General features: G+C 39.4%; 1 protein-coding gene across 1 annotated transcript; it reads left to right on the top strand.

Annotated features, from left to right (window-relative positions):
• Positions 1-56: 56 nt before the first annotated feature.
• Positions 57-11,960, top strand: LOC125693693 (minichromosome maintenance complex binding protein). Its single transcript, XM_048945888.1, has 17 exons — positions 57-75; positions 219-304; positions 1,087-1,227; positions 1,523-1,564; positions 1,961-2,039; positions 2,192-2,204; positions 2,963-3,081; positions 4,349-4,500; positions 4,759-4,859; positions 6,558-6,727; positions 7,593-7,716; positions 8,339-8,456; positions 8,885-9,050; positions 10,267-10,400; positions 10,971-11,135; positions 11,495-11,583; positions 11,834-11,960. Exons 1-17 carry the CDS (start codon positions 57-59, stop codon positions 11,958-11,960), a joined length of 1,845 nt encoding a protein of 614 aa, XP_048801845.1.
• Positions 11,961-12,585: the final 625 nt, after the last annotated feature.

The following is a 12,585-nucleotide window of genomic DNA, read 5'->3' as shown; positions in this document are numbered from 1 at the left end:
CCTTCTGCGCTGCCCAGCCTGTGTGTTGTTTTCTCAGTTCGCCCGAGGGGCGTGGGATGGGGAGCTGGGCACAATGTAACATTCATAAAGTCGTCTAGAACTCAGCTGTTTGCCCAGAATGGGGATAAATGTTTGAATTGCTTACTGTGTTGGCACGGTGCTGAATAGGAGCCTGTTGTGTGATGCAAATGTTGATGGAAACGTGCCTTGTTTTGTAGCCCAAAATACTCCAAATTCCGACTGGGAGAAGAAGGTAACTGACTACTTCAAAGAGAAATTAAAGGAAAATAATGCTACTAATTGGGTAAGACTGTTATTCTCTTCAAGTTACACAACTCTGAAGTTATGCTCTTGTACCTCCTAATCGTTGCAGTGATATATTTTTAAGAAGTTCTTCCTTTTAATGATATGCACTTCTGAACGTTAGGCCTTTGTGATGATTATTTACATTTCAGTTGCTTTAGTCTGTATGTAAAACAAGATGCAAATTCCTGACTGATACTGCAGCAGCCCCAGTCCTTGGCTCCAGTGTGCTGGTTTGCCTTGGGCCCCACCTGCTGAGCGCTGCCTGCTGGTGCTGGGATCCAGTAGGTGGCAGGAGCTGACAAACACTGTCATATTTGGAGGCCAGGCCTGTTGGTCTGCAATAAATGTACACAGGAAGTGTTCAAACTGTTCTTCTTTCATGTCCTTCTATCATAATGCTGCAAAATTCAGGTGGGTTGAAGAAATATCTGCTTGGATATTCACGTTTGAGGAAGAATAGCATCTGCTAAAACTTCTAGAAGTCCAGCAAGGGAAAACCATGCTTTAGATTTAAAATAAAGCGTACACACTTGAGTTCAAATGATGCTTTAGTGTAAAAGGCTGACAAAAATGGCATCCTGGAGCACTGTTAATTAGATTGAAACAACAACACTTCAAGGCTTGAGCCAAGCAAGTTAGCAGTGGGATATATAAGATGATAAGAAAGGGGCGGTGACAGCTTTTGCAATGTGTTTGTTTGGGTTTTTTTTTTTTTTGCTTACTTCATTGTGATACTTAATGCTTATATGGCAGTTGTTTAGGAAAAACTTTCTTTTACAGGTCCCATCGCTGAATGATGTTCCTGTACATTACCTGAAACCCAACAGTTTAGTGAAATTTCGCTGTATGGTTCAAGATATGTTTGATCCTGAGTTTTATATGGGTGTATATGAAACAGTTGACCCAAACACAAATGCACGTGTAAGTGAAATACTGACTTGTTACTTCTGTAAATGCTTAATGTTTTCTTCTTCCAAGTCATCGTATTTCTCAACTTTCAGAGCTAAAGCTATGGAGTCTGGCACTGTCTGGTGGTAGCTTATTATATAGCATCAGTAATATAACAGTATTTATAATTCTCTTGGGAATTCAGGGAATAAATATTGCTTTAAAAGTATATATTTTTGAAGGACTTAAGTGCAATAATTTAGATGTAAATCATATTCAAGCTGCTGGCACACAGGGAATGATTGCATTGTTTTTTCCTTCTTGACAGGTTTTGCATTTTGGTAAATACAGAGATGTGGCAGAATGTGGGGTAAGTTACCCAAGTTGTATGCATTTTGGGATGAACTATTAGTTGAAAAGATACAGTTTATAAGTGCAGTGTAACTTGGTACTCACAGTGGGCTCCTGGAGATAAGTCTCTTAAAACTGGAAGTTAATCTCAGATTGGGACAGCAGAGTATTCCTAATTGTTTATCTGCTTTCGAAGTTCAGCACAGTTGAAGTCAATTCTGTTTTAATTAACATTTGTTCTACTGGGTGGGGTGGGACAGAAAGCACTTCAGACTGTTTAGATTCACTGTTTCATAATATGTAATCAGGCACATTGTGAGTTCTGGCTAAGTAGCTGAATATGTGAATATTTAGTTTTAAACAGGAAAGACACTAATCTGGGTTTTTAATGTTGTTATTTCTATTGGCATTCTAGCCACAGCAGGAAATTGATATGAACTCCTCACAAACAGTCACCTTGGAAAGACAGACATTCTACTGCGTTCCGGTGCCTGGTGAATCAGCCTGGGTGAAAGAAATATCTTTTTTCTCTGAGCTAGTGCTGTGCTATGCAAACATTATCACCAGTTAATTTGTTAGCTGTAAGGAGACAAATTTATGTAATGTTTCTTAGTTTTGGAATTGTTGTTTTGTTTTTCACTTCAAGGGAATCAGGACAGGTAATGATTGGAAGGCTCTTGAAAATTGCTGATAATTCATATTTATGCATCTTTAGAAAATGGGAGACTCAATTTGAGCTCTGGGCGTTCACTGATGTTTTCTGGTGAAACCAAGACATTGCTACATAGTAAGAGTCTGACAGAAGCACTTGGAGAAACACTTGCAGCATGTTAGACAGTAATTCTTGGAGGGGATATGTTGCATTTTGTAAAATGATGAGAATTTGATGGTAAATCTGATGACTTGGTAATTCACATTTTGAATTCAGAATTTAAGAAAACTACTTGTCATTGGCACAGAATGCCAATAGCACTTGAATATGGTGGGCTGGGTGTTTTTTGGTGAATAGGTGATCGCTAGGAATTAATCTGGGGGGAATGCTCAGGTCAAAATCTTGCAGCAATGGAAATTTCAGGTGAACCTGACTGGTGTGGAGATGCCTGAAAGTCATTTCAACGTTTGTACATCGCATGCTAATGAAAGCACCACTATATTAGATGTTGCAAAACTCATTTATACCTGCAGCACAGCTGGCATCTTACAAGTACGTCAGCATCTGCTGTGTATTTCTTTTCTAAGTAGTCCTAATAACTGCATCAGGTAGTCTTGCTTTGACAACCAGCATGTTGCCTGGGCCTGAAGAAACTTCTAATACTTTGTTCAAAATAGGAGATGACATCAGCAGAGCTCACTTCCCCTGAGTTTTTCTTGCTGAGTGTGGTGTTGTCCTTAATCCTCAATTTTACGCATATATCAGTGCCAGCCAAGCTCGAGTTAGTCCTTCAACATCCTACACACCAAGTCGCCACAAGAGGAGCTATGAGGAGGATGAGGACATGGAGCAACATCCATCTAAACAGAAAGAGCAGCACATGGGTAATGGTCTTACTGATGACTAGATGTTAAGGCATTTTGTCAGGCTGTGCAGAAATTCAACTTTAGAAATCAAAGTATTTGCAATTGCTTGAATCAGCATTGGTTAATGCAGCCAACTTGGTGTTTTTGTAGACATCATCAGTGGCTTAAGTAATGAGGGAGACCTTATGGTGTTGGGCATTGTATATTGTATGGCTTATTGGTTTTTATTTCCCACAGTTAATAATTCCTAAAATAAATATCTTGTTCAGCAGCACTTGTATGATGCCTTTTCTGGGAGTTCTCTTTTAATTTCTAACTGTAAAGCATGTTTCATGGTAATCTTGAGAAAATGAGTTTCTTTGGATGTTACTGCTTAAATTGAGGCTGGACTGCATCTTAATTGGGTGCTGCTTTGCTGCAGAGAGTACTGTATTTCTAAAGAATACCCTCTAGCCTCACCTTCTTCTTTTGTGAGACTTACAAATTCATAAAGGAGGCAGATTAATACCAGATGCTTTGTAGCATGCTAAAGAAGGCTCTTAGACCTTCTCAGAGGATGATATTTTCAAACCATCAGTGTTAGGATGGTGTGCACTGCTTACTGATCTTGCGGACAACTTGTGAACTACTTGTTCTGTTGCTGTTTTGTGGAGACACCACTTCAACTGGCATAGGGGCCTCCTGAACATTTTGACGCCTTGTCTTTTGAACAACAGCCAATGGTTAGTTCAAAATGATGAATCCCATTACAAGAAAAATAAGTGGAGAAAGTCTCTTCTGTTTGGTCTTACGTGGTCATGAGGTTCACTTGCTGCATTTTTGGTTTTTGTGTTTAAATGGATGAATTGCAGAGCAGGTTTTCATAATGTTTTTTACTGCTGAAAATCTAAAGATGATCAACGCGACCTGCTTTGTTGATGTATATTCTCACATCTGTGATTATCTGTTTTTCAAACTTGATATGCAGAAATGTGTTGCCTTTGTAGACCTGCACAATTTAGAAGTGTTTAGTTGATGGGGTTGAAGCATCACATGTTGAAACTGAGGTGGTTTGATCATGTTTGGAGGTTTTTAAGACATGCAGATTTTACCCACTTTCCTGTTTATCTTGGTAATGTAAAATATGCTTGTGATACTTTGCTACTTTGAGTCAGAATATCCTTTGACAAATATGCTCTTTTTTTGTTTGGCTTCTTGTTAAATTAGTGTAATTCTACGTTGCTTGATGCACTGAGTTGTTTACTTTGCTTTTCTATTGAGGAGTGTGTGAATCCTTTGCTTTCAGGCAGTGGAGGTGATAGTCATGGATGTGGGGAGCCGAAAAGATTAGAAACTGAAGCTTCTGCAGGTCATCATCTCATTTCTCCCAACTGTTCACCTCCTCTTGACTTGAATTTTCCATTGCCAGGGGAGAAAGGACCAGCATGTCTTGTAAAGGTAAGAAAAATAGAGTGATGATGAGCACAGTTATGAGGCAGACAATCTGAAGTGGCAGGGGGAAAAGTCTGTTACTAACTGCTCAAATGTCTGGCAGAAACTGGCTTCTGGATACTTGCTTCTAGGATTTGCCCTCTTAAGCAGGAATTTGTGATGGGAAAAAGAAAAAACAACACAGCAGTACCTCTGTCTTGTGTTTGAGCTGGTCTTTGATTCTATGCTATGAAACTTCTAACACTGCTTCCTTCTCTCGGACAGGTATATGAGAGCTGGGATACCTTCAAAGTCAATGATGTTCTGGAGGTGTATGGTATTTTGTCTGTGGATCCAGTGCTGAGTATAGTGAACAACGAAGAGAGGTAAGGCTTGGGTGGCATGTGGTTCTGAAGTACATTTATGTTAATATGCCAATTATTTTTGTTTGTCCCTTTAATACAGACAGGGAAGTATGTGATACGTAATATTCACCTCTTCAGTTGTTGCCTAAATGCTTGATATGGAAAGCATTAGATTCACAGTCCTGTAAACTAAAATCCATTATACTCTGAAGCATCCATGGCCTTGGATTCATGATGCATGTTTTCCTACGTTGTTACCCAGTCTTTAAAGCAGAAACTATTTCTGTAGCTAAGTTCTGTACACTTTCATGCCTATTAAAATCTCAGAGGCTGAATGAATAGCGAATAAATAGGGAGCAGTTTTTGAGTAGGCTTTAAAATGATAAAATATACTATAGTTAATACTATACTCTTGTGAACTGTAGAATACTTTAAACTTCTGTCTCTTCATAAAGGTGGAATGATTGTAAATAGGGTTGGGTTTATTTTCTGCTAATTAAGGTGTATTATTATACTTCTGAAGTTTCTGGTTTCACCTTCTGTTCTGTGACTACTTGCTTGAAGAAATGCAGTTCTAAGCAAATCAATTGTAAAAATAATCTTAATGACTAATCTAACAGAGATACTACTAATGCCTTGAGCAGTTGTGCTTCAAGTAAATTATTTGTGTTAGTAACTTTGTTTATCCTTTTAATAAATCCAGTATCAAGAGTGCAGTATGAGTCCTTTATAGTGCCAGCTTCTTAAAAGTAACTCAGCCTGGTCAGCTGCTTTTGGCTATCAGCTGTCTGACAGAAAGCTAATCCTGCACTGACAGATCAGTTGGTGTCATACAGTTATTTATTTGTTTTCTGCATGTCGTTCTATCACAAATAAACAACGTGGTGGCATTTAGCAACATCTTGAATGCAGAGTCTAAACAAAAGATTTTTTTTTGATAGAAAGAGACAGAGGGTTGTTGGAGAGGTCTTGAAGTAATGAAGCCTTTCAGCTTAAGGCTAGTAGAAGTTCATCAGATCCTTGTTCATCAGATACCAATCCTTGCCATCATACTGTACAGTCACCTTTAGATTTTAGTTTGTGCATAACACATGAAAACAGCCTGAAAGGGATTTTGTAAGGCACCACTGAGAAGACCAAACCTTGTATAACTGAACTCTAAATTAAGAGGTAACACATGCAAGCTACAGTTGAAGTATGCTCAGATTTTTTTTCTCTCAGCCGTTATGGGGCTGCCTTGAAGCTCTTGTTGGCAGTGCCTAGAACCTGGCAGAAAACAACAAAAAAGTAATGCATCTTTTCTGAAAAGTTGCTGTATGTATATAATATCATCCATATTTGCTGGACAGAGCAGTGTGTAACGCTTGATGTGAAGTTGCATCTGATTAAGTGGTGCAGCAAACAATGTGGTCTGTTTTGGGTGGCTTTTTTCCCCAGGAATGTAAGAATCCGTTATCCTCCTGACACTAATAGAATCCAACTTCCTCTGTCAAGCATGCTTTGGTGTTTCTATCTCATTGGTTATAAACTGTGATTTTGTATTTGATGTTAATAAAAACCCTGAAGACAGTTCCTATAGTTGGAATACAGAAGTTACCAAGAGTTGGGAATAGAGGTTGGGAACAGACATGCTGTGTTCATGCCGTGGTTCCAACAGCTTGTGCTCAGGTGGAGAAAAAGGTTTGGAGTATTTTCAAGTCTGCTTGTGCCCTTTCCTAGGGATAGCTCAACCCTGGATCCTATGGAGTGCATGGACACAGCAGAAGAGCAGAGAGTACACAGTCCTCCATCCTCATTAGTCCCCAGAATCCACGTGATTTTGGCACATAAATTGCAACATCTTAATCCATTACTGCCTGCTTGCCTTAATGAAGAAGAGAGTAAAACCTGTGAGTACACTTCACTCTACACACTTGTAAATGTGCAGTTTGCTGGTACATATGGACAGGGATTTCTTAGCTCAGAGACAAATGCATCACTATTAGATTTGTTTTTAAGTTTTGTGAAAGTAGAAGAGCCATTCAATGCCACAGCCATTCAAAACATGAGTTTGTATTTATGTGATGCTTATGCATTGCTTTTTCTGAACTAAATGTAAGTTAAATGAAACATACTTAGCATCTACAAGCTCAAAGACTTCACCAAGCCGTTTGGCTGTAAGATTCCATTTGCTTTCAAATGCAGTAGTGAATTGCTGGAAAACTATATCTCCAAATTAATACTGCAGTGTAAGTAAACAGATGTGCAACATAAGGAATCAATGCTGTGAGAATAAGCAAAAGCAGTTCTGGTTTTGAAGTAACTGTGTCATTCTTTGTGGCTGATTTAACTATTAGTTTTCTTGTTAATTATTGCACGTTAACAATGATGTACTTCATCCCTTCCTTGCATACATTGTATTGGCTGTTTTGAGCTCTGCTGTGTGTAAGGGGATTTTTTGTTTCTGATTTGGTATGACTATGCTATATATCTCAGAAATTAGACTCCAAGCATTATAGACTTCTGCAAAAGTATTGTTTGCATTTATAACATTATTTAATTAAAAAAAAAAAAGTATTTCAAAGGAAATGCTGTGCAGCTGAAGTTACCTGAAGCCAGTAATTGCTTTGTAGGCAAACAAATGTTTATTTTTCTGTCTTGGAGTAACCACTCTTCTCGATCTGATTGTAATGGAAAACAAGCTTTATGTAAAGAAAAGTGGGGGGTGAAGAACTGCCCATTCTCTGACATTGTTGTCTTCTGCTCTTTTATCAGTTGTGTCTAATTTCATGTCTGAGCTGTCACCAGTTAGAGCAGAGTTGCTTGGGTTCCTCACACATGCCCTCTTGGGAGACAGTTTGGCTGCAGAGTACCTTATATTGCATCTCATCTCTACAGTGTAAGTATTCAGATGTTTGTCTTTCAAAAGACATTTCTTTTTTGGGGTTCTTCACCATTCTGTAAGTGAACAGCAGAAACTGTTTATTCCAGCAGTACTTTGTCCAGATAGTTATCCTGTCATAGTGGGCAGTATTAGCAGACTGCATTCTCTGGAATACCAGAAGGTTTTGTTCAGAGGCCAATTTCATCCTTTCGGCATTGCTTTGAGAGCTGGAAAAAAATCTCCTAGATAAAAGTTTAAACAGAGGTACAATATCAGTACATTTGTGTGCACACACTGTTCTTGCTGGCTGTGAACGCTCTGATGCTTGGGTCACACGGTAGTTTTTTTTCCTCTTATCACAAAAAAATGTGAAACTTGTCAAGAACTGGCAGAAGATGTACAGTAAGAAAAGGGAGAGGAAAGCTAATTTAGTCTAATTTAGTTCCATGGGCACTGGAGAAGGAGCGAAAATGAGCCTATTACTGACATGTATATCAGTACTGAAATCTCCTGCTAGCTATCAGAGATTGATCACAGATATCGCTCAGTTTGGTAAGAGAGATCGCTCCATTTGAGTGATATCTCTGATCACTCTGTTAATCAGATACTTCCCTCACCATGTTTCTTTTTGATTTAGTTATGCGAGACGAGATGTGCTTCCTCTGGGAAAATTCACAGTCAACTTGAGTGGATGTCCAAGGAACAGCATCTTCACAGAGCACATCTACCGCATCATCCAGCAGCTCGTCCCAGCTGTAAGTGTAACATCACAGTGTTGCAGTGTTTTTAGTTGTAGATGTTGGGGTAATTGGCCAAAAGAAAGAGACTGTAACTTATTAAATAAAGTTGCTGATCTCCATCTAAGGGGCAGGTAAAAGTGGAGATGTATGTGGCTCTCTTCCAGTTGAAGCCTGTATTATCCTAGTTGTCTAAGATGAACATGGAAACAGGTCCTCTCCTCGTATGTATTGAACTGTCAGACAGATGCATCTACCTTTTCTTACCGCATCACTTCTTAAGCCTTTAGTATTTGGATGTTTGGAATAAAATGTGTTCTGTATTATGGCAGCAAGCTTTATTTTACTTCCTGTGGAGGTTCACAATTACAGTTCCTGCTAAAGAAAAAAATTACTTACTGGAGAGGTGAGAGGAGATGTGTGAGGAGTTTCTTTTCTCATTGCAGTCCTATCGCCTCCAAATGACGATTGAAAACATGAACCACTCACGATTTATCCCACGCAAAGACTACACAGCTAATCGCTTAGTCAGTGGAATACTGCAGCTCGCCAGCAACACTTCCCTTGTCATAGATGAGACTCAGCTTGAGCAAGGACAGCTTGACACAAAAGGTACAATTTTTTCTTATATGTATGTATTTGAAGAGAGTGGTGCTAACTGTGTCCCAGTGACAAGTTTCTGTTACAAAACAGCTGGTGGTTTCCATATTCTATTTCATTGCTTAAAGTAGAATGCTGCTAGTTCTGCTGCCTTCTCAGACAATTTAATGCATGATCTCTCAGTTTTGCTTACTGGAAATCTCTGCTGGTTTGCTCAGAAGTGCTTGTATTGAGTCAGAACGAGTAGCTCTACAATTAAAAGTCCTACACCTATTTTTTTTCCCCCCCAAGAATCCCTTTATTAAGGAGTACTACCTGTCCCAGACCTCAGGTGACCTGTAGTGAAACAAAATGGTATCTCATTTGGTATGACTGTGTCATAGAGTGCTCTGGGCAGCGTGTCTGACGCTTGATGGAAGAGGCTGCTGGTTTGAATGAGTCTTCAGACCGCATTACCTCTGAACCATTACAGTGGTTTGGCTTTTCTGGGAGGCGAAGAAGGTGGGGGGAGCATACGCTGCCTGATGCTTTATACATTTACTGTATATATGAAAACCATCCCATGAAACCCTACTTAAATGTGGGGCATACAAAATTAGCTAGTGTCTCATAGGAAAAAAAGGTGGTTCTGTCATTTAAGCTGATGTGTTGCACAGTGTGCTTTCTACAGAGCTTTAAGTAATAACCTACATAAAAGAGGTACCTTCTAGAAGCTCAATAACTGGAGAATGTATAGCATGGCTACATGTGATGTTTTGAGAAAAGACTAATGTCACTGGAAGTGACTTTTAAAAGAACAGTACTACCTTCATGAGTCTGAAGTGTGTGATGCTGCAAGACTGCTGGGCCTCCTTAATGAGTGGTTGGTGCTCTGTCCCATTGCAGCTTGAAGTTTGGCAGAATTAGCCAGGTTGAGATTTCAGGTAGACACTATTGAAAAACATAACTTCTTTTTAAATTATTACTACTGAAAGTTACTTATTTGCTTCTGAGCCTTTGCATGAGGGAAGGCTGTTAATCTGGCTTTACTCAAGCAACGAAACTTTAGTGAAGAAAATATTTAAACTATTAAAATTCTTTTCCTTATTAGTTTCCAAACAAAATCAAGATAACAAACCACAGCATCTAACAATTAAATGCTGCTCGTTTAAAAACACTGGGGGGAAAAAAATCAGTTTGAAAAAGCAGTCAAAGTCAAAGCTGTCAGAGGTTTTTCTTGCTCTTCTAGGTGTGCACAATGTGAAAGCCTTGGGTAATCTGATAACTTGGCAGAAAGTGGATTATGACTTCAGTTACCACCAGATGGAATTCCCATGCAATATTAACGTTCTTATCACCTCAGAGGGCCGATCGCTCCTACCGGTACGGCAAGATCCTTTTGAATTTGGGGAATAATGACTGTTAGTAGCTATTTGAAAACACTGAGCACACTGTTCCAGGGACAAGGAAAGATACACGTGAAGACAGGAAGACTGTCTTATGAGCAGTGATGTAAGAGAGCCACCTTTCTTGCTTGGTTGAATACTGATGGCAAGGTAGTGACTGAAGTTATCAGTGGGCATTACAACGTTGGGTAGAGCCTGCAGGTAGACCACTGCTCTGAAAGCTTCATTGTAAAACAGCTTCAAGAGGGGTTGGGTGTATGAATAAAGAGCAGTTTGTCTGGAATTGCCCCTTGAAAAAACAGAGTAGCCTAATGTTATGTGTCTCTGACCACTTGCAGTCCAGCTTTATAAACTGAGAAACTGTGCACTTGTCTCAAAGGGAAACTGACTTATTGAATAAAAATCCACGCTGGGTTTCACAAAGGGAATTGTTAAGTATTTAAAGAAGGAATTGTCTTGCCTAAATTCTGAGACTTTTGCCTTGGAGGTTAAATCTTGGAGTAGAAAAACCATATGAAAAGGGATGATGTGTAATTTTATTTTCCAGTCAGATTGCCAAGTCCAGTTACAACCACAGATAATTCCACCAAACATGGAGGAGTACGTGAACAGCCTCCTAACTGCAGTGCTCCCTTCTGTGTTGAACAAATTTCGAATTTACCTAACTCTACTGAGACTGCTGGATTACAGCATATCTGATGAAGTGACAAAGGTATGGAAGATTTCACTAGCTGATTTTCAGCTCCATCAGACAAAGTGCCTTACTATGTTACTGTACTTGCTCATTTCTCTCCTGGGCAGTGGCTGTTGGAAGTTCTTTAAAAAGGAAGCATTTTATTGTCATGGATATGCGTGCCTTCAAGGGTTTGTACTCACGAGTGCTTCAGTGTATGGAGTTCATACACATCCTGCTTGCTAAAACTCATTTTGAAAATAATTACATTCAAAGATGAGCAAGCCTGTTTTTATCCAAGCTGATTTCCTGACGTTCCTCCTGTAATCTAAGGATAGTTGTGGTGTTTGAATACTGAAGTCCTTTGTTGCCACTTTTGTTTGCTGTACTGTTTATAGGCAGTTGAAGAAGACTTTGTGGAAATGCGCAAGAATGACCCCGAGAGCATAACTGCTGATGACCTGCACAGAACTCTGCTTGTAGCAAGGTGGGTAGTGCTGTTAGTTTGGATGGAAGACTTTGAAGCAAGCTGGAGCCAAACTCATTTAATGCTGACGCTTTAAGGCAGGTGTGTGAGGAATCTTTTTCCTTTGTTCCTGTCAGTATCTTAACCAGGTAGAGTTCATCCTCTGCTTTTCAATTTCTGAGATACTGACAATTGTTCTTAAGTTGCTTTAGGTTACCAAGTGTGAAACCATCTCCACATTCTTCCTTAACTGCTGTTTCTGCTCATGCAGGTTCCTGTCCCTCAGCGCGGGGCAGACGACGCTGTCAAGAGAGAGGTGGCTGAGAGCAAAACAACTGGAGGCACTGCGTAAAGCCAGGCTTCAGCAGCAAAAGTGTGTTAATGGAAATGAACTTTAATGTTTTGTGGATGTCATGATAAAAATTTGTCTAATCCTAAATGGAACCCATACTAAGATTGGGATATTGTTTATACCAGTTTTTTTGTAGATAATTTATACCAAGATATTATGGATATTTACCCTTGCAATCTGAACACACTATCTCTGTTCAGCCAGCTAAACATATTTTATGAAATTTTTTTGGAGCCTGTTTTGTAATTGAGAATTGGTAACACTGAGCAAATGATTTGATATTAAAGTTTAATACTGAATTTGTGTAAGCTCATTTCCTTTAACAATAGGAAAATGTAACCCGTTGCCCTCATAGCAGGGGTAGAGTCTGCTTGGGGATAAGTATGGTGTGATTCTTCAGCTGTGTGAGTTGGAGGAGCAGAGGCTGCTGCTGAGCAGTTTCTGTAAGTTTAACTTTGGGCTTTAGGCAGTCAGGGCTCTGCAAGGTGTGTTGTTGCCCTCTGAGCAGCAGAATAATACTGATTCTAGTGCAGTATGAAGAATCTATTTAAAATTAGCTAAGATTCCAGTATGAAATTCATCCTTACTGTACTTAAAGACAACTCTCACTAACCTACCAGTCCCTCTCATGAGCTTTACACTTCAAGCTATTTCAGAATAACAGGGACAAC

Source organism: Lagopus muta, chromosome 5 (assembly GCF_023343835.1).
Source record: "Lagopus muta isolate bLagMut1 chromosome 5, bLagMut1 primary, whole genome shotgun sequence".
Taxonomy (NCBI): Eukaryota; Metazoa; Chordata; class Aves; order Galliformes; family Phasianidae; genus Lagopus; species Lagopus muta.
Note: the sequence above shows the minus strand (reverse complement) of the source record. Positions and strands in the feature narration are given on the sequence as shown.

Bases quoted from the DNA above. Each gene is read 5' to 3' on its own strand.
- LOC125693693 (XM_048945888.1), top strand. The intron at 4,860-6,557 runs GTAAGGCTTGGG...GCCCTTTCCTAG, and splicing joins ATAGTGAACAACGAAGAGAG to GGATAGCTCAACCCTGGATC. The intron at 9,051-10,266 runs GTACAATTTTTT...TTGCTCTTCTAG, and splicing joins AGGACAGCTTGACACAAAAG to GTGTGCACAATGTGAAAGCC.